The sequence below is a fragment of the Trachypithecus francoisi genome, unplaced genomic scaffold, assembly GCF_009764315.1.
Source record: "Trachypithecus francoisi isolate TF-2019V2 unplaced genomic scaffold, Tfra_2.0 Lachesis_group6, whole genome shotgun sequence".
Lineage (NCBI taxonomy): Eukaryota > Metazoa > Chordata > Mammalia > Primates > Cercopithecidae > Trachypithecus > Trachypithecus francoisi.
This window is the reverse complement of record NW_022681471.1, coordinates 119,475,718-119,500,533: the sequence shown is the minus strand read 5'-3', so window position 1 is coordinate 119,500,533 and position 24,816 is coordinate 119,475,718. Positions and strand designations below refer to the sequence as shown.

Genomic DNA, 24,816 nt, shown 5'->3' with positions numbered 1-24,816 from the left:
GAGTGTTCAGCTTTGTGATGGAGGAGGGAGAAGAATGGGATAGAAGGGCTTCAACTGGGTCTTTAATGTTTTACATATGTAAAAATTCTCATTCAAAAGTGGAAAACGTTAGTGTTAAATCTGGGTAGTGTGTATATAGGCTGATTGATATCTTCTGTATTTTTATGGATGTGTGAAACATTTCATATTTGTGGGAAAAAACAGACCTGGACCAACAGGGATCAGGCACATTACCATGTGCCAAGGACGCCTTAAATAGATGCCAGAGTCAGCTAGTATCTCTATTTTGGAATCTTTGATTGGTAACTGCTTTGGGGAATGTTAGCCTGGACAAACATTTGATGAATGGCTGGTTTCTTTTCTGGAATTTTGATGATAGCATTCTTCCTTGCTCCCTAGGTCAGCTGCAATTTGGAACCTCACCTGAGGGGCAATGTATATGTTCAGTACCAGTCGTAAGTATTCTGCTTGTGAGTGTCTTCCTGATTTGTCACAGTTTGTTGTTCTGTTTCTGTTGATGTCTGGGATTTTTCCACTGGATATATAACTTTCATATATTTTATTTCTAATGTTTTTATTTTTATTTTTATTTTTTTTGAGATGGAGTTTCACTCTTGTTGCCCAGGCTAGAGTGCAATGGCGTGGTCTCAGCTCACTGCAACCTCCACCTCCCAGGTTCAAGTGATTCTCCTGCCTCGGCCTCCTGAGTAACTGGGATTACAAGTGCCTGCCACCATGCCTGGCTAATGTTTTGTATTTTTAGTAGAGATGGGGTTTTACCATGATGACCAGGCTGGTCTTGAACTCCTGACCTCCGGCGATCCACCTGCCTCAGCCTCCCAAAGTACTGGGATTACAGGCATAAGCCACCGCACTTGGCCCAGCTTTCATATATTTTAAAATATTTAAATAAAATTAAAATTTAAGTAAATCTAAATATTTAAAACTTAAATATTAAGAGTTGAAACGGAAATATAGAATGGATGTGAAAATAACATAAGCTGGGCATGGTAGCTCACACCTGTCATCCCAACACTTTTGGAGGCTGAAGTGGGAGGATCGCTTGAGGCCAGGAGTTCAAGACCAGCCTGGTTAACATGGCGAAACCCCATCTCTACTAAAACTACAAAAAATTAGCCAGGTGTGGTGGCAGCCACCTGTAATCCCAGCTACTCAGGAGGCTGAGACAGGAGAATCACTTGAAGAGAGACCTCATCTCTACAAAAAATAAAACAATTAGCCGAATGTGGTGGCATGTGCTGGCAGTCCCAGCTATTTGTGAGGCTGAGGCAGGAGGATCACTTGAGCCCAGGAGGTCGAGGCTGCAGTGAGGTATGACTATACCACTGCACTCTAGCCTGGGGGACAGAGTGAGAGTGAGGCTCCATCTCAAAAAGAAAAAATAATACATTTATATTTCATTCTTTGTATAGTTACATAGCTTTGAATGTTTTACAATGTGGTTATATTATTACTCATAATTTTAATAATTAAAATACAAACTAAAAAGGGATAACTAGAATAGAGAACATAAAAGCATTTATAGTGAAAGAGCCAGAGATTGAAGCCCAAAATCATCTTAGTGTGCATTTGACCAGCTAAGAGAGCAATTACTGTATCATTTCTGCTTATCTTGCTGTTTGCCTAGGCCATACTATGGCTAATGGGTTAAATTAACCAGCGTAATAAGAAGAACAGCAATCCTATCTGAGAAAGAATAGGCTCTAGCAGTGGAAAACACTTCTGCATTTTTAATGGTCCAGTCTTTTGGATTAAGAAGCTTTCGTTCAAGCCAATTTCCAGGCATTGAAACCTCTCCGAGGGTTAGTAAAAAGGGTTCCTGAATAAACTGTGAGCTTCGGGAGCTTGAATATTTTAATGACTCTTCCCTAGGTACAAAATCAGTGAACTTGGTGGTCCTACAATAAATTAATAACGGGATTAATTAATAGTCGGGCTAATCTACATATCAGGAAGTTACTGTAAAGCGTATCATTTGATTTTTGGTTTAAAGGGAAGAAGAATGCCAAGCAGCGCTTTCTCTGTTTAACGGGCGATGGTATGCGGGACGACAGCTGCAGTGTGAATTCTGCCCAGTGACGCGGTGGAAAATGGCCATTTGTGGTAAAAGACAAAGTGATGATTTTTTTCCTCAATTGTTCCACTGCTATATAAAGGGATACTCTTTGGGGAAAACCCAGTATTTTAAAGTGGTGAGGCATAGCTTTTTGCCTCACACAGTAGATGAGCAGAGAACTTTATAGAAAGAACACCACAGTTTAGATCTGTAACCGACCTCATGAGTTACTTGATAGATGAAGTGATTGAGGTCACAACGTATTGGTGACAGAGTTGGGGCTAGAATTCCAGTCTTCCAGTCTTCAGTCCTGGGCTCTGTGTCTGACAAATCAGGAAGCCTAAGGAGTTACGTCTGTGGAAGCCCCATTTCCCTTGTTGCAGTTTCAGAGGGGTTTTCTATTCGTTGGCTCACCTCACTTGAGCTGTTTGTTTGTTTCTTTCTTTCTTTCCATCTTTATCCCTCATGAATCTTCTGTCATCACCACCTACATTACCTTACCCATAGCATTTCCTGCCTTACTTGGAATACATGCTTCTGTGCTCTAGAGGCTAATTGTAGGCTTGGGATCAGTTAAACATGCATGCAGTCAGACTGACATCGGACAGTGGCAACCCAATCAGGAAATGATCCAGTCTTGTGCAGAGAGCAGCCAGCAGTTTTGAAGGCCTAGTTATGTTGTGATTTCTCTCAGTGGGCTGTTCCCCAGGTGAAAACAGATGAACTCTAAATGCCTCTGGGGAGCACTTACCTTACCCTTTACTTACGTTTCTTTGCTCTACACATGCCTGCTTAACAGAATCTTTGGCAAGCTTGTCTTCCTGGATGCTGTCATTTTGAAACCATTTATGAAGGGAAAAGAAAGATTTTAGGATTCCTTGCTAAGGGAAACTAGAAGAACCATTACACTTGAAGTTTAGAGACTCGGGGGAAGAAAGAGATGGAATTGTTCACTCCATAAAGGCTGTTACTTTTGTCAGTTCCTGGGAATCCAGTGTGGTTTCAGTGAGGAGCTTCTGAGTGTCGCCTTGACTCCTCCAAAGCAGGGGACTATTTCATTTAAAAAAAAAAAAAAAAAAGCTTCATTTTTTCCTTACTGACTAAAGATACTGAGCATCTTCTCATTATTGGCCATTTGTTTGTCTTCTTTGGGGCGATGTCTGTTTGGATCCTTTGCCCATTTTCTAACTAGGCTCTTTGTCTTTTTATTATTGAGTTGTAAGAGTTCTTGGTATATTCTCCATACAAGTACCTGGTCACAAATGTGATTTGCAGATATTTTCTCCCATTTTGTAGGTTGTCTTTTCACTTCGTGTTCTTTCGAAATACAAGTTTTAAATTTTGATGAAGTTCAATTTACCTATTTTTGTGTTTGTGCTTTTGGTGTCACATCTAGGATGACATTGCTTAGCCCAGGGTCACAAAGATTTACTTGTATGTTTTCTTCAGAGTCATAGTTCGTTTCTTAACATTTAGGTCTTGGATGCAGTTTAATTTTTGTCTATAGTATGTGGTACGGAGGTATTTCACTTCTAACTGTTGTGCATATCTGGGGAATTCACTGCTTTTAAAAAACGTTTGAGAACCCCAAAGATCTCAAAATTGTTCAAATAGATTTTATCTTTGATAGGAGTCTTCTGTATTAAAAGCATTTAGTGAATTTGAAGCATTAGTGTAATGTTTATAATCTTATACTTAAAGTGTAAACAAAATATAGACTCCTCCATGTTTAATAGGCCTTCTCTTTTGTTTTTTTGTTTGTTTGAGAGTGAGCCTCACTCTGTCACCCAGGCTGGAGTGCAGTGGCATGATTTCAGCTCACTGCAACCTCCACTTCTTGGGTTTAAGTGATTCTCATGCCTCAGCCTCCTGAGTAGCTGGAATTACAAGCGCCTGCCACCACGCCCAGCTAATTTTTGTATTTTTAGTAGAGGTGGGGTTTCGCCACGTTGGCCAGGCTGGTCTCAAACTCCTGACCTCAGGTGATCTGCCCGCCTCAGCCTCCCAAAGTGTTAGGATTACAGGTGTGAGCCACCACGACTGGCCAGGCCTTCTCTTTTGACCAGTGGTTCTGGCCTGTCACCTCCATGCCATCAAACCATGCTACCACAGGGACCCAAAGAGCTGGCTATTTGATGTTAATCAGGGATCAAAATCGTCAATCAGTGGGAAGGTGAAACCTGGAAAAGATAACGTGGTCACCATTTGTTCAGTTGCAGTCTGCACCATAATCCAGTAGGGGCACGGGCTATTCTGCTTAATGAAAACTTCTGATTTGTTATCTTTCAGAGTGTCACTTGTTAGAGCATGTTTGAAATTGTGGGAACCAAATTATGACATCAATTTATGTAAGCCCCTTTTATATAATACACAGTAGAAAATAGTTCTAGCCTATCCAAACATCAGAAATGTACCTTCTGAAAAGGATAAAGTAGCATCTTCAGAATATGCCGTGATAAGTGCTGTTTCATCACTGTGCCCTTGCAGGGTTATTTGAGATACAACAATGTCCAAGAGGAAAGCACTGCAACTTTCTTCATGTGTTCAGAAATCCCAACAATGAATTCTGGGAAGCTAATAGAGACATCTACTTGTCTCCAGATCGGACTGGCTGCTCCTTTGGGAAGAACTCCGAAAGGAGGGAGAGGATGGGTCACCACGGCGACTACTCCAGCAGGCTGCGGGGAAGGAGAAACCCTAGTCCAGACCACTCCTACAAAAGAAATGGGGAATCCGAGAGGAAAAGGAGTAGTCACAGGGGGAAGAAATCTCACAAACGCACATCAAAGAGTCGGGAGAGACACAATTCACGAAGCAGAGGAAGAAATAGGGACCACAGCAGGGACCGCAGCCGCGGCCGGGGCAGCCGGAGCCGGAGCCGCAGGAGCCGCCGCAGCCGGAGCCAAAGTTCCTCTAGGTCCCGAAGTCGTGGCAGGAGGAGGTCGGGTAATAAAGACAGAACTGTTCAGAGTCCCAAATCTAAATAAACTAGTTTTGTTCTTAAATGATTGTATATCTTATTTATTATGGTTGCTACATACTCGGATAGAAGGCTATGAACGCAGATGGGTTTGCAAGTCTGGCTGAACCCTATGTAGCCTGGGATTCTGTTTAAAAATATTTTTTATTCTCTTATAATCATGAAGTATGGTTAGTATAGAAAACATAAAATACATAAATAACAAGTAATCCTAACCCTGAGAGAGAACTAAACATCGGAGCATTGTTTTAGTGTGTACACTTTTTTCTTTTTTAGAGATAGGTTCTCAGGAGCAGTGACATGATCATAGCTCACTGCAGCCTCAAACTCTCGGGCTCAGGTGATCTTCCCACCTCAGCCACCCAAGTAGCTGAGACTACAAGGCACACACCACCACATCTGGCTAATTTTTAAACATTTTTTTGTGAAGACAGCGTTTTGCCATGTTGCTCAAGCTGGTCTTGAACTCCTGGACTCAAGTGATCCTCCCACCTTGTCTTCCCAAAGGGCTGGGATTATTTAGGTGTGAGCCACCACAGCCAGCCCTATGTACACATCTTTTTATACAAAGAACATATATGAATGCAGTTGAATATGCTTTTATTCACAAGCAGCATTGTCATATTTCATCAAGCCCTATTCGTTTTATTCACTGCACAATATGGATCTATCAGTTTTTTCAACCATATCCTCATTGTTAGATTTTTAATTTTGTACTATTAAAGAATCCTGTGCTGAAAACAATCCTGTGATGGATTTTCTTAAATACTTCCACATATTTTTGATCATTTCCTTAGGATAAATTGTATCAAGGAGATGAATACTAAAATATTTCCAAGTTGCCTGCCAGAAGACTACAAAAAAATTACGTCAACAATAAACTTCACTGCTCCCACAATGCTAAGTAATTTTAATCCTTACCAATTTGATAAATTTTATGTGTTCACATATTTAATGTTTTTTGATTCTTGTTTGCCCCCTACCCCTTTTTTTAGAGACAGGGTCTTGCTATGTTGCCCAGGCTGGAGTGCAGTGGCTGTTCACATGATCATTGTGCACTATAGCCTCAAACTCCTGGGCTCAAGTGATCCTCTTGGCTCAGCCTCCAGAATAGCTGAGATTACCAGGTGAGTGCCACTGCGCCCTGCTTGTTTGCCTTTTATTAATAATCTATTGGATTTGTCTGTATGTAATAGCTGAACAGCTTTTTTTGCTTTAAAGGTCACTTTCTCAGTTTTAAAGTACTGATGGGCAAAGTCCATTTTCTTCCTCCTACTCTTCAGCTGGGGGCCGTCATGGTGTACTTTCTAAAATAGTGTGTTGGAAAGTTCTTTATATAGGAGTAAAGTTTATTTTTGTCATTTCCAGGAATATTAGGGTCATTGGTACTAAATATGCCTAGTGTTAAAGCAATCCTGGTATAAAAATCATAACAGAATGGTCAGAGAATAGAACCTAATGCAGAAAAAGCTTCAGGCAAAATATTATACCTAGATTTCAGATCATAAATAAGATGCTCCCCAGCTTTATCTATTTTTTTGTAACTTTCTTTCCATTGACATACTTGGGATCTTGAATTTTGGAGTATGTGACATTTGTCAATTTGAGATTTGGGAATAAGGATTTAAAACATACATAAAATACTGAAACGTTAACGAAATTTAAATAGGAAGAAAGTTTCCTCAAAATTGGGATTTCTGCATGATATCTGTTAAGGATGAGAGTTCTTTAATGTGTAGTCAATAAAAGAAATCATGCATGTGGTCCAGGATAATTTCACTTTAAAAAGTTGGATTTGTTCCAGACTCTAAATGCCTGCTTCACCCTGAAAATGATTGACCTAGAACTATCTACTGATTTCAGTAACGCCGAGTAATTATCATTAAATTCAGTATTTTTTAATATTTTTCTAAATACAGTCAAGATATATGCAATTAAATGTGGTCTGCAAAGCTGAAGTCTTAATAGATCACGGAAGATAAGAAAGAAAACCACCACCATCTTGAGCTCAAGACAACTGAGATGTTGATGACTTTCCCCTCAAATATGAATAGGCAGGGTAGAAGGGCAGGAAGTTTTTAAACCACTGACTGGTTCATTATCCTGATACATGTCCATCTTGAACATTTATTAATGTTTTTTGTATATATTGCCTGATGACTATTTATGTTTCAAAAATTCCAACTATACATTGCTGGCAGAAGCCGACAGGCCTGTTTTCAGTGAATAGCTAGCTGCATGTTGGAGGCTTTTTAAACCTATAAATGTCTTTTTTTCCAATAAACTAGCAACTTAATTTGATGGTAGTTCCTGCCTCCTTCTTAAATATCCCAGTTTTAGAATGTAACATTTCCTATCTGTAGTAATAGGAGGTCCCTTAACTATCATGATAACCATATATTTGATTTGTTGCATAGATTAGGTAGTACAGTCTGCAAATATTAGTCCCTTTCTGTTGCATGTGCTAGCACCTTCAGTTCACAAGGGGGTAAGAGGAATCCAGTTGATCTGAAATACCTTTTGAGTAATAATCTAAGTTGTTCATTCAGAAAGAGTAGAAAAGTCAACTGCATCAAGGTTTTAAAAGCAGCATTTATTGAAAATAAATGTGTAAATAAGCTCTCAGTAGCATGGAATCCATGTTATTTTTTAATGAAGTACATGAAGACTCCTTAGATCTTCCACCATGTATCTTGTGTGTGCTTATAACCACCACCATATTCAAATGGAGGGGAATTTTCAACATTTTACTGAAAAAAAAAATTAAAAATTCTTCCTTCAGCAGCTCTCCATAGTTTGACAAACTTGGAAAGAGATAAAAACACACTCCAGTGTTTGTACGTTGAACATTTATTACAACTAATTGGCGATGTGATAAGACAGTGCTCACGTGGCCTGAATATTGGTCACAATCACAACAAAGTTTAATCCAGCCCAGCATATACAAGTGAAAATATAAACCGTGAAGACGTTTAGATATGTATAGGTACTTAGAAAAGTGACACTGAACAATTATATAGCTTTAAAAAATAGAGCCAACTAATGCCATTTTACCTCATTTAACTCTCACTTTTTTATATGAAACGTGTCTTTTTAAATTTTTATAAGACTTCTGTTAACTAGGCAGTGCCATGGAAAGAAAGGAAGTTGCTGTGAAGTGTGCAGCACTTCTAAGTGGAGGGAAGCAAAATAAATTTGGCTTTAACAAATACCCCAGAGGGAACATTCATGCTTTAAACAATGACTTTACACATAACACTGTGAAGACAGCAACTCGTTTTTTGTAAGATACTGTTATGAAGAATTCCTGGAAAATTAACATTCTCACTTTATTTTGGGGCATCAAAAACAACTCAACTAAGTATGTGATTATGACCACAAAAAATTCATCTCAGGAGTCGAATGTGCCTTGGCCTTAAAAATTATGTGCTTACTACTGTGAAACAATCCTGTTTCTCATCCCAGATTCAGAATGCCTAAGAAATAATTTTTAGTGTAAGAAGTATTCCAATTTAGTCATTAAAAATAATCTGTGGCCGGGCGCGGTGGCTCAAGCCTGTAATCCCAGCACTTTGGGAGGCCGAGGCGGGCGGATCACGAGGTCAGGAGATCGAGACCATCCCGGCTAACATGGTGAAACCCCGTCTCTACTAAAAAATACAAAAAAACTAGCCGGGCGAGGTGGCTGGCACCTGTAGTCCCAGCTGCTCGGGAGACTGAGGCAGGAGAATGGCGTGAACCCGGGAGGCGGAGCTTGCAGTGAGCTGAGATCCGGCCACTGCACTCCCGCCCGGGCCACAGAGCAAGACGCCGTCTCAAAAAAAAAATAAAAAATAAAAAAAAAAAAATAATAATAATCTGTATTCCTTTAAAAAAAAAAAAAAAAGGTATGTAATTTCCAATACAAGTCTTTGGAGTAAATTTGCTTTTTAAAGTTTCAACGAAGTTAAGTTTCCATTCATTTGATATGTGACATGTCAATTCCTTTTTTTTTTTTTGCATATACTGAAATGCTGCACTAGTCTTTGGTTTCATAAAACCAGGTTTCACATTATAATTTAAGAGTTTCCTTTGTCAAATGCAATAATAAATGTATACTGCCTGATTGATTTTACATGTATATGTGCCATTTTCATATGTGCACATAATCAGATAAGAGAAACTGACCTTTAAACCTTAAAATATCCAGAAAAGGATCTTTTTCTGCACCGTTCTAATTCATATTTAAGTCCCTTATCACTTAATTAACTAAAGTTCCCTTTAAAAAAAATTGTGTAGGCATGAATGAAGCGGCTTAGCAAAACAGTAATACTGACAAGACATCATCTTACACCATTAGCTAACATGGACATGAAGGGAGTGACCATCTACAGTGTGTGAAATGCCACAAGAAGTCATCAACAAGGGAGGAGAGTTATGTCAGTCCAATTTCTTCAAGAACACTACGTGGGGTTTCAGCTTCCTGTGGAGGGAAAATGTGAGACTCTGGTAAGCAGATCCAGGGAGTCTTGAGAATGTGAAAAATTGACATGGAAGAACATGCTTGTTTTAGAGACTCAAGAAAGCAATTTTGTGTCACTGTAGCATTTTACTAGTGACAGTCATTGGTTATTTAGGGTTTTGTGCCCCAAACATTGGAGACCACAAAAGGACGTTTTCAGCATTAAGTACCTGCTAATTACCTACCGATGTGCTAGATGCCATTGCTGTCATGCAAAAAGCAGTCAAGCCCAGTGCAAACCAGTTGGCAATTTATGAAATCACTGCTACTCACATATATATGAAAGATAAGTTATCTTAGTGGTAAAATTCAAAACCTCTTCCCTCCGAGTTCCCACAGTTCTTAGCCTAATGTTGTGTTCCATGCTTTTTGTCACATGCATTTATAGAAATGTCTTCCTCTTGGAGTTTTTAGTTAACTGTGTCCACAGCAGCAAGTCTTCAGAAACAGCTATCTTCCCAGACCTCCCCAGTGCAACCAATGGCATCACTAGAGGCCACATATAGAAAGAATGCCCTGGGCCAAAGGCATTTTTATTCTATGTAGCAACCAATACTGGTTTTTAAATGTCAAAGGAGTTCAAAACAAAGCAAGCATATCCAGAAAAAAAATATTTAAAAATTTTCCGAAGTGGCTAATTTTTTTGCAAATCACAAAATAAAGGACCAAGGAGGCCAACTTTCAGGTATTACTAGCAATGAATTTTATAATTAAAAGGCAACACTATATTTTAATGAGGGAAAATAATATACATTTTTGGTATCCAGTAATAAACTTACTTTTGCATCCTAATCATGGTACAGCACAAAACAAGGAGAAGAGAAATTATATTAAACCATAAATCTTTAGAATATTAATTGCAATCAAGCACTTCATGGTGTAATCTTAAGTAAATTACTTAAACTCTACGGTCTGTTTCCTTATTTGGAAAACGTGGATAATAGTACTTACCCTCATATGTTGAGATTAAGTGAGTTAAGGTTCTGCCTAATTTATTAAAGTGCTCCAAAATGTTAGGTGATACAGTTACACAATGGAAATCTAAATGATTTAGCATTTATTATTAAATGCAAGTACCATATACCAATTCTACTTATAAAGCTCATATGATGACCTTTTAGTATGTCTGCATAGTAATAAAAATGGGTAAAAATCAGCTTTAGTGAAAAAGGTATTTTCTTAAAAAGAGTCTAACCTATGAAGTATTCTTGCCCCCTCAAATTGAACCTCAATCTAGTCAGGTTACAGATCTAAACAGAGATGAGGGATATAAGAACAGCTAAACATTGCCACATGAATACGATGGCCAAATCCATAAGGTAAGACATCCTGCAGCATAAATGACCTGGTTTTTTTTAAAAAAAATGGCAAGGGGGGATAAAGCAGAAGACTTGTTAAAGATTAAAAGAGACTTAAAAGACACATCAATCAGATACGTGAGAGTCTTGGTTGGAATCTGATTCTAACAAACCAAATATAAAAAGGCATTTTTCAGACAATTAGGAAAAACTGAGCCAGGCACAAGATATTAATTATTAATTCCTGTTAATTTTGTTGGGCATGGTACTTTATCTGTTAGGGACACAGGCTGAAGTATTAAAGACAAACTGACAAAAGATGTCTAAGACTTGCTCTAAGATACTGAGGCAAAAATCTGGGGAGTGGTTGGGTAAACAGTATTAAGTTGATGGTTCTTGAAGCTCAGCGATGTGTACACAAGGGTTCTTTATACTATTTCCTATACTCGTGAGTCTTGAAGTTTTCATGATTAAGTTTTTTAAGAAAGTCCAGTGGAAATGATACAACACCCAAGAGTGATGTAAGCCAATCTCTTTCATTTATATTTAGCCTTAAGCATTAAATACACTGAGAGAATGACATCTAAATCACATATTCAAGAAAAATTTAAAATAATTATTTCCATGTAATGTTAAATAGTTTAAAAGTTCATGTAGCCTTGAATGTATCAATTAAATAATGCCTCCATTGAATTCTACACAGTTTACATTCTCAGCTTCTCCATGTAAAAATGTCCCACAGCTACTCCTTGGAGCTGGTCAGACTTTTCCCCATGTGCTCACTGCCTGCAATCTTATATAGCATTCCTGAAGATAATCATACTGCTTATCAAATATGCATTATTGAAAATATCTGCCCTTTCTAAAAGGCCTAGTTTCAAATAATTATTTACATATTTTATTATTGTGAGACTTGTACAGGTAGAGTTTTAAAATAAATTGTGTTGATAATATAAAATGGAACTTCACACTGAAATTGTAGCTCAAAATTACGGAGAAAAACTGTTATCTAAAGTCGTAAAATTTACAGAAACAGAAAGTCGAATTGTGGTTGCCAGGGGCTGGGAGAGAGGGGGATATGGGGAATTGCTGATTAATGGGTATAGAGTTTCAGTTCTGCAAGACGAAAAAGTCCTGCAGATCTGCTGCACAACAATGTGAATATACTTAACATAACTGAACCGTACACTTAAAACTGCGTAAGATGGTGAATTCTGTGTTAATGTGTTTTTAACCACAATTTTAAAAATTTGCCTAGAAAATGAACATATAAAACGTTATTTTATGAGGGATGGAAAAGAAAAAAAGTCATTCACATGAGACGAAGTACATGCAATACTTTTATTTTAGACATGCAAGGAAAGCTATTTCAGAATCTACTAATTTAAAGCAAGCAGCTGTATACAGATAGCAAAAGAAGCAACATTTTGTTACAGCTTAGCACAAGGCATCCAACACAAACAGGCATGAGACAATGCATATTTATGTAGCATTAAAACCAGATGAATAACATATTGTGGGGCAGGAGGAGGAAAGGAGGGGAAAAATAGAAATGAAAGACCAATGTTTCTCAATGCTTCCAATATATAATGCTAAATTTCCCATTTGATAGCACATCCAGGTGCTTCAAATGTAGTGCATTACAGTGAGAATGTTAAGAATGGAAAATCTTATCTGTGTACCTGCCTAATACTAAGTTTGGTCAAAACACATTTTCATAAATCTTCTTTCAGTGGTAAATCGATTTGAACATCTTGTGAAATTCTGTTTAATAACTTACTTAGGCTTTATGCTTGCTAGATATAAACAATGAATTGTTTTCCTTTTATAATAAAATAGGCTGCATGTTTTATTAAAAGAATATGCAACAGTTACCAATATTAAAGGTTTTAAAATTCAGAAATATAATGCCACAGTTAACAAAGCATTAAGTATTTAAATGAGGAATCAATATATTAGAATGCCATCACTAGTAAAATATAAGTATTTAGGTATTAAACTGAATATTAGAATTTTTGAACTATATAACTCAGTATTAATGCTTTGAAAGAGTTATTAAGCAACAGATATCGCAGAACAGACTTCAGACATAGCTCTCTAATAAGTTCTTAAAGGGACTGTTTGATATTATTATATAGCACAAATGTGATTCCATAAATGTGGCACTACAGAATTTCTTAACACTGAATGTTTTAACCTTAAATGTTATATAATGGTACAAATTAATTTTAGTTTCTTGTACTATTTTCACATATACTTTTATGTGATACATTAGAACACATTCGCTCATACAGATTGTAAGATAATCACACAAAATAGTTTCTTTTTTTAACCTCAATATTTGAAGACCAAACCATACTATATATTACAGCACTGCTTATTTTGACCTAGCACTTCAGCTATATTTTCTTTGGTAAACATTTTAATGATTGTCATGTTTTCCTCTTATAAATCACAGATGGTTCATTAATGATAGTATGTATGTGTTTAAGATTTAATATTACTCAAAACACTTCTAGGTCATATTTTGTCAAGATGAGATTAAATCAGTTGCAGAGAGGAATGAGCTATATCAAGATCACATATAGAATGAAATAAAACAGAAAAGTTTGGAATGTGAACAGGAAAAAATACAATCATAAAAGTACTAGTTCTGAAATGTTCTACTATTATTATACAAGATAATAAATCACCATGCTGTGGATATTTTCTTTCATATGTATATCAGCATTCTATTTCCTCTGTGAAATTCTGCATACTCGATGAGTAGTCATTTAGTACACAGGGACATTAAAATATTCATGACGTGGCTACAAAAGAAATGCATACATTCTTACACACAGTATACAAACTGACACAGACACAATCAGATTTCTAGAACATTTAGTTCACAGTAAAGATAACTAAAACTTAAGTTTCTGTTTGCTTTCATTCTTTGGTTTAAGGCTGAATATTTAACTTCTAAACAATGCCCAAGACTTTAGATTCATTTCTTTCTAACTTTACTATATATAGTGTTCAAACTGATGACAGACATCCTCCGGAAATTTTACAAAATCCTAAAACACTATATTTATTACTAATATTATGAAAAGATTTTCAGTGTAAGTCATCTGGTCAATACTGAGTTGACCGAAAATTCAATTAGAATATTCCCCTTCCACCAGTGTTTAAATTCATTAGTTCATTTGTATTATATAAACTAAAGAACCTATAGAAAAATCTTTCCCAATAAAAAGTGGAAAAGTAGTCACTCATCTGGTATTTTAAGTAGCAATGAAGGTTTTTGACTGTTTACTTATACCTACAAAAGCAAAAAATTTGACTGAGACTGAGGATATTACTTTTTAAAAAATCCTCAAGACAGATTTTAATGAACTCTCCAAACAGATTTGAGTGTCTACAGAAGGACTTCTAGGGCTCCGAGAGTTCCCTGAAATTAGAAACAAAATGATGTACAAATTTTCCTGGGGAGAGGGCCCATCATCCTTCAGACTCGCAAAGGGATTATATCCCCATCAGAAAGCAAGTTTAAAATTGCTTATTTGAGTGTCTTTAAAGTATCCTCATTTTAATATTTATTCAAGTTGAAACTTTGAAATGTTCAACTACAAAATCATGTAAACTGTTCCAAGAAAAATATCTAACAAATCCCTAAACTTACACAACCATTAATTACAAAAGTATCTGAGGACAAAAGCCAGTTACATTTTAATCCTCAAAGAATTCCTAAATATTTTAAAGAGATAGCTGCCCTTTTCCCCCGACTCAGAATATAGTGGTATGAAGCAGCAAGTTAAAATCATATTAATAAGAATTAAACTCCCAACTACTTCATTTTCTTACAGAAGCTCACATTTTCATAGGGAAATTCTTCTGTATCAATGGCATTAGTGATTCACAGTATTTAATGAATGCTTTTTTGTCAATGAACCTCTGAACCTATTTCCATATTCTGTGTAAAAAATAAATTATAAGCCCCAATAATGGATCATTATCCAAGCAAAATTCCCTATGAAAATATCAGTTTAATGAAGTAATTGGGACTATCCCTTGGGATTTAATGTAATTAGACTTTTCAGGTAATGCTAAAATATAATAACAACTTGACAAAATTGTAATTACAAACTGAATTTATATATCCTACTACATTTTGATGCATGTCAGTACTCCAGCACGTATTCTAGTACGCTTTCTTAAACCCAATGAAACTCTTGCTGTGATACATAGTCTCTGTTTTCTGGAGAGAGAACAAGAAAAGTTTAAGTCTGTCAAATAACCTTTTGCCTAAATAATACCAATCTGTCAAATACCTTTTAACTAAATAATACCAGTTCTTTGAGGCTTTATATTATAGTTTTTCATCTTTTTCTTTTCTCTCTTAATTTTCTATCATACTATGTAAAAACCAACCATCGAGAGCTTATGCTCATTAAAAGAGGTGGTTTCCCAAATAGGGCCGAGTACGCAACCATTCCTCCCCAGGAGACTTACTATGAACTACACCAACAATTCTACAGGAACAATTCTCAATGTGACCACCCAGGCATTTCCACCACTTACACTCTGACACACCTTTTACCACTTTTAGGAAAGAAAAGGGTTGATGATAAGCCAAACTATTCTTTACAGCCAATGATCCATATTACTGTACTTAAGTAAGAAATTAGCATCTATTAATTGTGAGAATATTCTTCATAGAGAGAAACCCCTCATTGGAAAAACATCCTTCAAGAAGAAAAGAAACTCTAAAATGCATAAAAATAAATCTATTATTTTTACCATTTTAAGTTGCTTTAATAACATTTTAAATAATTTCCCAGTTTAGACTGCTAGGGTCTGAAAAATTCCGTTATAAATGCCTTAAGGACCACTTAACATTTAAGGTAATTTTTTAGCTAAATGATATGCCCATAATTAACAAAAATATTTTTCTTTCAGATACAAAGAAAGTAGATTCAATTACAAACTCCAGCTTATAATTGAATCGCCCTCTTACCACCAGTACCTCTTGTGAGTCACATACAAATTATATCAATTAGGAATTAGGAAGGGTTAGAGTAAAGTCTGTCATAGCACACAAGGGACCCTGTGCAGGCCTAGGCCTACTATTTTGTTCTTCCCCTGGGTACCTGCAGGAAACAGTCACATATAATACTTAGCATAACTATCAGTTTCTTACAACACTAAAACCCCAGTGATTTCAATTAAGTGGGAATAAAGGCCAGAATGAAAACAGTAAGAAAAAAAATTTTTAATCTAGTTGTATTATATAACTATAAACCACATATTGTCCTTAGTACAGGTTCTCTGGAAACCTATTATTTGAATAAGGATGACAATGTATTATTTCAACCTGAAACGGGCCTTGAATCCCAGGAAATCTTTTTTGCTCCTCACTAATTTGCTCCCCACTAAGTCTACTGCCAACTCCTCACACTGTCTTCAAGCTATACACCCCTCCCCTTCTCCCCAGTCCCAACGATTCTCCTTTAGATAATGTCATTTCTCAAGGCCAAGAAAATGACACTTTCTCAATTTTGCTCATCTTACTCATGAATTAAAGGAAAAAAAAAAGTCTACAGCTTTACCCCATTATCACCACAAAACCAAGGAGACTCTTCTCATCCAAGACCATGATTTTGATTCCATTCCCATTCTCCCTTCCAATATACTTGTTTTTTTTTTTTTTTTGAGACAGAATCTTGCTCTGTCACCCAGGTTAGAGGGCAGTGGCATGATCTCACCTCACTGCAACCTCCACCTCCGGGTTCAAGCAATTCTCCTGCCTCAGTTTCCTGAGAAGCTGGGATTACAGGCACCCGCCACTGCACCCAGCTATTTTTTTTTTTTTTTTTAGTAGACATGGGGTTTCACCATCTTGGCCAGGCTGGTCTCGAACTCCTGACCTCACGATCCACCCGCCTCAGCCTCCCAAAGTGCTGGGATTACAGGCATGAGCCACTACGCCCGGCCCCAATATACTTTTTCTTTTATTCTATTCCTATTTGTCCTTCTTAGAAGACATGCACTTCTACTTTCCCCTGCATGAAGAAAAATGTTGTTCTCAGCACCCTAAAAAAAGGACCAGATGTAGTGGGAAGTGTAGGATGACAAACAGCAGAGAGAAGTCAAGTTACACCTGTTCTCAAAACCTAAGACAAGCCCTGTTACCATGAAATTTCCTAGATATTCACCATACTAGGCTTATGACTCACAAGTAAAACCAACCAGGAAGCTATAATGAACACTGATAAACTAGGAGTTATCTGCAGGCTTAAGCCTTGTTGACATGAGAAGTGCTTAAGTAAACCAATGGTATTGAATATCCATGACTGAATGCCTAAACTGCTGATTCTCTTTCTACTAGTACAATGTAGTAAAATAATTTACATTTAATGAAAAGTAAATATAAATAAGTGTAATTTCAAGTTATTGCTCTACTGCAGTTTTCCTTATAAAAGGACTTCTTCACTTATTCCTTGCACTATAAAGTGGTATCCTTCGTCCTTCACATTCTAGAACACAATGGTCCTTTTTATTGACCCTAATCGAATTCTATGGCAAAGGATGCAAAGTCCTTACTCTCAACTCTGGAACCCTCTTCCTTGTGTCAAAGACCAAGAAGGCCAGAGAGTATCTAATCTTACTATGATCTATTTTGAGCAATGAATGAAAAAAAAACAGAAGAATTGAAAGCACTCTATAAGGTGCCTTTTAGATGACAGGGCTCCCGGTGTCAGTCTTACAAGCATTTGTGAAGTGTTAAGAAACTCAAGCGATTTTTTTTTTTACATTAAGTTAGCAATGAGTGGCAAGAGTTACATGGTTGCTCCAGATGGTTAGTGTCTAAAATGGCCAAGAGCAGAGAAGTGCTTTACTTTACGTGCTGAAACTTTATTTTAGTAAATTCTACTCTAGTTTTACCATCTGGAGCAACACGATGTATACTCTTTCATTCACACAGCAGCATTTTTCCATTTTTTAAAAATGTATAATACTAAATATATGCTTGTTTTTACACTTCTGGAAAAAAGAGCAGGGGGAACTTCAAAGATTTTCAGAGGTAACACAAGTTAGCTAATATCCTGCTCCTAAGCCTGGGCAACATGGTGAGACCCTGTCCCTACAAAGAACAAAATAATAATAATAATAATATAAATAATATAAATATCCTGTTCCTAGATCTTTTCTCACGTGATATACTTTGAGTATCCTTCCATATTATTACAAAAAAAAAAAAAATTGATCTCCTTTCTTTTACAGGTATATCAGTTTCATGTATGGTTGTACCATAGTTTTCTTAACCTATTTCTCATTGATGAATATTTAGGTAAGCTTCAATGGCTTATTATACTAAGCAGTGTGTCTCAGTACATTTTTGTTGCATAAAATTCTTTGAAGTATAACTAATGGGTCAAAAGGTACGCACACATTTAGTCATTAGTAGACATAACTAAACTAATCATCCAAAAGAAAATACAACTTTTAAGTGCTTATCTTTGCCAATCCAAGAAGAAACAACAAAAAAAAGGGTCTAGTTGATTTTTAAATTTTCATTCCCTTAATAAAAAGACCATTTGTTTTACCTTCATCTGTGAATTACATATTCATGTTTTCTGTCATCTTTTTCTATTGTGCTATTGATCTACTTCTATTACATTTGTCTTATAAATTTGTCTTAAAAATAATGATGAGGATAATTTGCTACATCTTATAAACAACGCTCTAAAACCCATTCGTTATCAAATACTAAAGACAAATCACTTTAGCAGTTAATTGTGCTTTTAAAATAAAAAAGAAGAGGCCAGGTGCACTGGCTCACGCCTGTAATCCCAGCACTTTGGGAGGCCAAGGTGGGAGGATTGCGTGAACCCAGGAGTTCGAGACCACCCCTGGCAACATGGCGAGACTCCACTTCTACCGAAAATTTTTAAAACATTAGCTGGGCATGGTGGTGTGCACCTGTAATCCCAGCCACTAGGGAGGCTGAGGTGGGAGGATCACTTGAGCCCAGGTGTTCAAGGCTGCAAGTGAGCCATGGTGGCGCCACTGCATTCCAGCCTTGGTGACAGAGTGAGACCCTGTCTCAAAACAAATATACAAACAAAAAAAGGCAGAATAATTAACTTAGCAAATATATTTGTTAAGAGTGAGGGTCTCACTATGTTGCCCAGGCTGGTCTCAAACTTCTGAGCTCAAGGAATCCTTCCACTTCAGCCTTCCAAGTAGCCGGGATTATAGAAGTGTACCACTGTGCCCAGCTAGCAAATATAATTTTAGACTGCAAAGAAATATTTTAAGCATGTTTTAGGACATGCTGTATTGTATTTGCCTTGGAATACCCTAAATGTAATCAGGGTTTTCCAAAGGTAAAAGATTTCTTGGAATCACAGAATTTCAAATACTCAAATGCTACTAAATATCTTTACTAAGTAAAACCTTTACGGCTAATAGGATGCCAGAGAACAACAACAACAAAATAGTCTATATATGCAACAAAAGTCTATATATGTAAATTCTGGTCATTTGAACTATTTCTCCTTTAAGAAATTAACAAATCCCTAAAGTGGCTGGGGAGACTGGCAGAAAATTCAAACGTGTTCTGTCTGCAGGGTATACTCAATTCAGTTTCCACATAAAAACTCAATTACCTTAATAGAAGTTAACAGATTTGGCTGTTGTTGAGGAAATTAAATTATACAGTGACATCCTACAAGCCTTGCTGTAGGTTGGATTCTAAAGTCAATCATAGACTGTCTCCCCAGTAACTGGTCATTACGTAGAGGTAATTTTGGTGAATCACAGCGATGACTTTTTTTTTTTTTTTTGAGACAGAGTCTCACTCTGTCGCCAGGCTGGAGTGCAGTGGCATTATCTCACCTCACTGCAACCTCCAACTCCCTGGTTCAAGTGATTCTCCTGCCTCAGCCTCCCAAGTAGCTGGGATTACAGGCATACACCACCATGCCCAGCTAATTTTTGTATTTTTAGGAGAGACAGGGTTTCACCATGTTGGCCAGGTTGGTCTCGATCTTCTGACCTCGTGATCTACCTGCTAGGCCTCTCAAAGTGCTGGGATTACAGGCGTGAGCCACCACGCCCGGCCTAGGAATGATTTTTATAGCTATTTGTGTGTTCTTAAGCACATTTATCCTTTCTTGATTTTTTGCATTTTAGATTAATTTTTAGCCAGTTATTTATACTGTGGCCTACATATAATATTGAAAAGATATAGCAGTCTATAAATGTAAATGGAATCTTTACTCCATAGTGTTAAGTTAAACCAAGGCTTCTTAACCTGGGTACAGCTGACATGTGAGGCCAGATAATTCCTTGTTCTAAAGGGGCTATCCTGTGCACTGCAGAATTCTCAGCAGCATCCTTGGTCTTTACCTACTGGATGCCGGTAGCACTGCACCCCAAGTTGTGACAATCAAAAATGTGTCCAAACACTACCCAGTGTCCCCTAGAGGGGCACAACTGCACCACTCCCACCCCATGGGAACCACTGAGTTAATCTAATTGGCTCTAGTTGGTGGGTAAGATTATATTCTAGTGTGTTTGCCTGTATTTGCTAATTTTTCCAGAATGGGAATTTTTAGTTTTTAAAAAAGGCATCAGAGGAAACAAAAGAAAATGTCAGTAGGTGAAAAAAGGACTCGAACCTGAAATTTTTCAGAAAGTATTTTTTAATTAAAAAAAAAAAATCACCGCCGACACCACAGACTATTCTCTTTGCAGGTCCCTGTGCAGGTTCCAACCCTAGGGCTCATGAATTCAAATTACTAGGTCAGGATCAGCATTTAAGAAAAGAAAAGTAGAATAGACATAGCAAGGGGAAAATCCTCAAAATTTTGAAAAGCATACAAAGAAAAAAGGCTCAAAAACAAACAAAGCAAAATGATTGCAACCTGAGAACCAGTGAATAAGGACACTGGCCAAATTATTTTATTTATTTATTTTTGAGACAGAATCTCACTCTGTCACCCAGGCTGGAGTGCACTGGCCAGATTTCGGCTCACTGCAGCCTCTGCTTCCCGGGTTCAAGCCATTCTTGTGCCTCAGTCCCACAGGTAACTGGGACTACAGGTGTGCGCCACCACGCCCAGCTAATTTTTGTATTTTTTGTAGAGATGGGGTTTCGCCATGTTGGCCAGACTGATCTCAAACTCCTGGCCTCAAGTGATCCACCCACCTCAGCCTTCCAAAGTGCTGGGATTACAGGTCTGAGCCACCGTGCCTGGCCAAATTGTTTCTTATTAAATGTAAAATGAAAGGCAACATTTGTCCTGCTTTCTGCCCTTCTTTTCAACCATTTCCATTTCAAGCATTAATGTAATCAAACTCCATTTTATCCAGAATTTGTTATAATAAACCCTGATTGAGTTTACCTATAAAAAACTAAAGTACACTGGCAATAAAAGACTATAGTCTTGTTAACTTTAACCCAAGTTAAAAGAAAGAGTTAGGCTTGAAGGTTTTAACATGAACAGTAGTAATTACAAAGGAGTTATACAAGTTGTCTTATTTAAGCAAATTCTAAGAGGATTTATATCAAAATGCTTTTTGCTATTAAATGACATTATTGTATATATTTGGAAGCATCTCGTTTTTTAAAACAGTTTAAGATATTCTCGAGTTTGACTAGCACACCCAAATATCCCTCCCCTCTCCTCCCCTCCCCTCCCCTCCCCTCCCCTCCCCTCCTCTCTCTCTCTCTCCTCTCCTCTCCTTCCAGCAAGGTTTAGTTCCGTTGCCACCCAGGCTGGTATATAGTGGCATGATCATGGCTCACTACAGCCTGGACCTCCTGGGCTCAATCAATCCTCCCGCCTCAGCCTCCCAACTAGCTGGGACTATAGACACACACACCATCATGCCCAGCTAGTCTTTTTTTTTTAACTTTTTGTAAGCACGGGGTTTCACCACATTGCCCAGGCTGGTCTCAAACTTCTGGGCTCAAGCGATCCACCTGCCCCAGCCTCCCAATGTGCTGGGATTACAAGCGTGGGTCACCGGGCTCAGCCCAAATACTCTTAATTATATCAAACCAAAACTTCATATTAAAAGATATGTTATTCAATACTTCAAAAAGTACTTATTAAAATAATTTTGTTACAAAAGCTTCATTTTTTAAAAGAAATCACTTTTCTCCTAAGATTCTTACCTTTCCATTTGTATGCAGTCCCACAGATTATTACTTTCACAAAAATAGAGCATAGTACTAAGATATATCATGCAGCCCCCAGCACTAAAACAAATCAATTTTAGCAGCACTAATCCTCCGTAGAGTACCACTTTCTAGATGAGGCAGATAAACAGCTGCAAATCCAGTAAATCTATTCATAAAGTGGATCATCTCGAAGTAAAAGCAAATTCATGAGTATAATGCTTGCTTTTGGTACCTCACTTATTTTGCATTTCACAGATTAGTGAGAAAAAATACCAACAGCAAACAAAGCTCAAAAGAAAGAAACACCACAAATTTCAAAATGATGCTGTTAGTATAAAAAAGAAAGGTTGACACATCTCAAAGCGCTAATCAACATCATCATGCATCAACCGCTAAGGGTTAAAGCCCAAATGCCCAGTATTTAGCTATTTGATCTTCACGGATCAAGCAAGGACTTAGAAATCATCTCACGTGCAACAGTATTTGCATAGCACTCCATTTTATCCATGCCACAAAAATGGTAAATTTAGTAGTTACCAATAAATAAGTTGGGGATCAAAGGGACTAAAGCCTTAGACTGCTCTTTATCATAAGATATCCTCAGACAAACCTCCCCATTCTTCATTCTGGCTCTATAAAATTAAGGAGCAGAGAAAAACTGGTAAGTGCTTGACTTTACAGAAAAAAAGCCATGCTATTATTTCCTTTCTCATTATATATGTGTGTGTTTAAACAAATCCAACTACATCACCACCCCCCACCCTATCCCTCCAAAAATCTAGCTTAAAATAGGTGGTGGGGAAAAGTATTCCAAGTATTGCAAAGAATATCAATTTAGGAATTTCAGCATGTTGTACTTTAAGAATCAACTTTAGTACCAGTGGCATGTTAAGACAGCCAAACATTAAAAAATGGATAATGGGCCAATTTCTGGGCTTTACCCCCAAATCTAATTATGTATTCATACAACCAAACACCAAAAGGAATAAACATGAAGTTTGGTCTAGAAATGTCAAAACTAATCCCTTATTTACCAAGTAATGAAGTAAAATAAAAAAGATATCTTTATTATCTAATCACAATGTCTGCTAATATTTTAGCAACTATTATTTGAATATACATTTAATGTTACATTTTTATTACTGACTGTAATATGCTAACAGAAAATCTGTATCCACTGACCCTCTTCCCTATTTGGCTGTAAAATGAAGGACTACCTTAAACTACGTGTTTATACAAATTGGGTAAGAGACATTTTGAAAAAATTTTTCTGAAGAAAATAAGCATTCTTAAGGATAGAAATGTATATTTCACCAATTTTTAAAAAATCAAAATCATTGAGATTTGCATATACCTTTAAGCCAACAGATATAAGTTCAAAGTCATCTTTGGTGCTTAGAAATAATTCAAGTAAAAGACCTGACACTCAGTGGAAAAATCATGATACATGAAAAATTAGATTAAAATTAACCAATTAGGACTTCTACTACAAATGTAAGTCTGAATTGAGATCTTCACAGCTATATTTACAATTTTGGAAGCAGAATCATTTCACGAAATTGATTAAGTGAATGCTATATCCCAAACTATAAGACCAAAAAAGTTATAAATCCAGCATTTTGATCAATCCAACAAGAAATAGGTTGAAAAGTATTATTTATATCTACATATCCAATAAAAAATTCCAACTGCTGATAATCTGGACAATAAAACTTTGCAGTCTAAGAAGTCAAAGATGGCACTGTCTTTTCCACATAGAAAAACCTCTGGGAGAATTATGAATTTCTCACTATATGACTGAGAAACAAAGAAGTTCATATCTAAAACAGAACATTTAAAATATATATACCAAGACAATACATAACTGGGGTTGAGGGGAGTACACAGTGGTTAAGATTTTACACAGCTGTGAAGCCTAGTAGATCTGGGTTTAGAATCCTGGTTTTGCCAGTTGCTAACCAGGTGACCTCAGACCAGTCATGGAACCTCACTGAGCTTCCATTTTCTCATTAGGCTACCTCTAACCTTTCACAGGATGTCTTGAGGATTAGCACAGGATGCTTAAAGCAAACTGCTGAGCCCAGGGCCTCACATACAAGCACTCAAGCATTAGTTACCATCATAATTATTTTTGTTGTCATGGTATCCAAAACAAAAAGTTTTCCAGCAGTTTGTGGAGTGCTTTTTCTCTTATTCCACTCGCTATTTTATGAACATAATATTCAAATACTCTCCCACAGATGTAAACCTGTATCATGCATCAAAAATATAAATGAATCTATTTTTAGGAAATATGCATCTTGTCATTCCTGCATTTCTTTTCAGAGTATGTTGATTAAGAGAACAGAATAACCTGAAGCCTTACTGCTCCACACAGACTTGAGCTTGGCTTCATAATGGCCTTAACCTACAATGTATTCTCACTCTAAATTCAGAATGGACCACCACCTACTGCTTCCCCAAGACCTACATGGCTAAGAAAAATGGTTCACTCAGACTGCTAAATAGACAATGTCTCAATGTAGTACTCAGTTTCGTTTGTGTACAAAGCAATGTAAAAGTAGTCACAGAAGAGAAGTAGGACCACAGCTTTCTTCTAAAGACACGGGAACTGTAATTAACAGTAGTCATTTCTTTCTTTTTTTTTTTTTTTTGAGACGGAGTCTCGCTCTGTCACCCAGGCTGGAGTGCTGTGGCCGGATCTCAGCTCACTGCAAGCTCTGCCTCCCGGGTTCACGCCATTCTCCTGCCTCAGCCTCCCGGGTAGCTGGGACTACAGGCGCC

General features: G+C 37.1%; 2 protein-coding genes across 7 annotated transcripts in view; one reads left to right on the top strand and one right to left on the bottom strand.

The window, feature by feature from the left end:
* ZRSR2 (zinc finger CCCH-type, RNA binding motif and serine/arginine rich 2) overlaps nt 1–5,082 on the top strand; it is a 35,117-nt gene extending 30,035 nt beyond the window's left edge. The window contains exons 9-11 of one of the 2 annotated variants that reach the window (XM_033200902.1): nt 400–455; nt 2,015–2,124; nt 4,679–5,082. In XM_033200902.1, the coding sequence (XP_033056793.1) occupies nt 400–455; nt 2,015–2,124; nt 4,679–5,064 (552 nt within the window). In that variant the 3' untranslated portion in view covers nt 5,065–5,082. Of the gene's footprint in view, nt 1–399; nt 456–2,014; nt 2,125–4,564 lie in introns of both variants that reach the window. The other variant, XM_033200901.1, reaches the window with a different exon arrangement.
* A 2,547-nt stretch (nt 5,083–7,629) lies between these two features.
* Nucleotides 7,630–24,816, bottom strand: part of AP1S2 (adaptor related protein complex 1 subunit sigma 2) — a 30,289-nt gene continuing 13,102 nt past the window's right edge. The window contains exon 5 of one of the 5 annotated variants that reach the window (XM_033200906.1): nt 7,630–7,807. In XM_033200906.1, coding sequence (XP_033056797.1) covers nt 7,805–7,807 — 3 coding nt within the window. In that variant the 3' untranslated portion in view covers nt 7,630–7,804. Of the gene's footprint in view, nt 7,808–8,985; nt 9,520–12,183; nt 13,667–13,697; nt 15,097–21,750; nt 22,665–24,816 lie in introns of those variants that run through there. The other 4 variants (XM_033200903.1, XM_033200905.1, XM_033200907.1 and 1 more) reach the window with 4 other exon arrangements.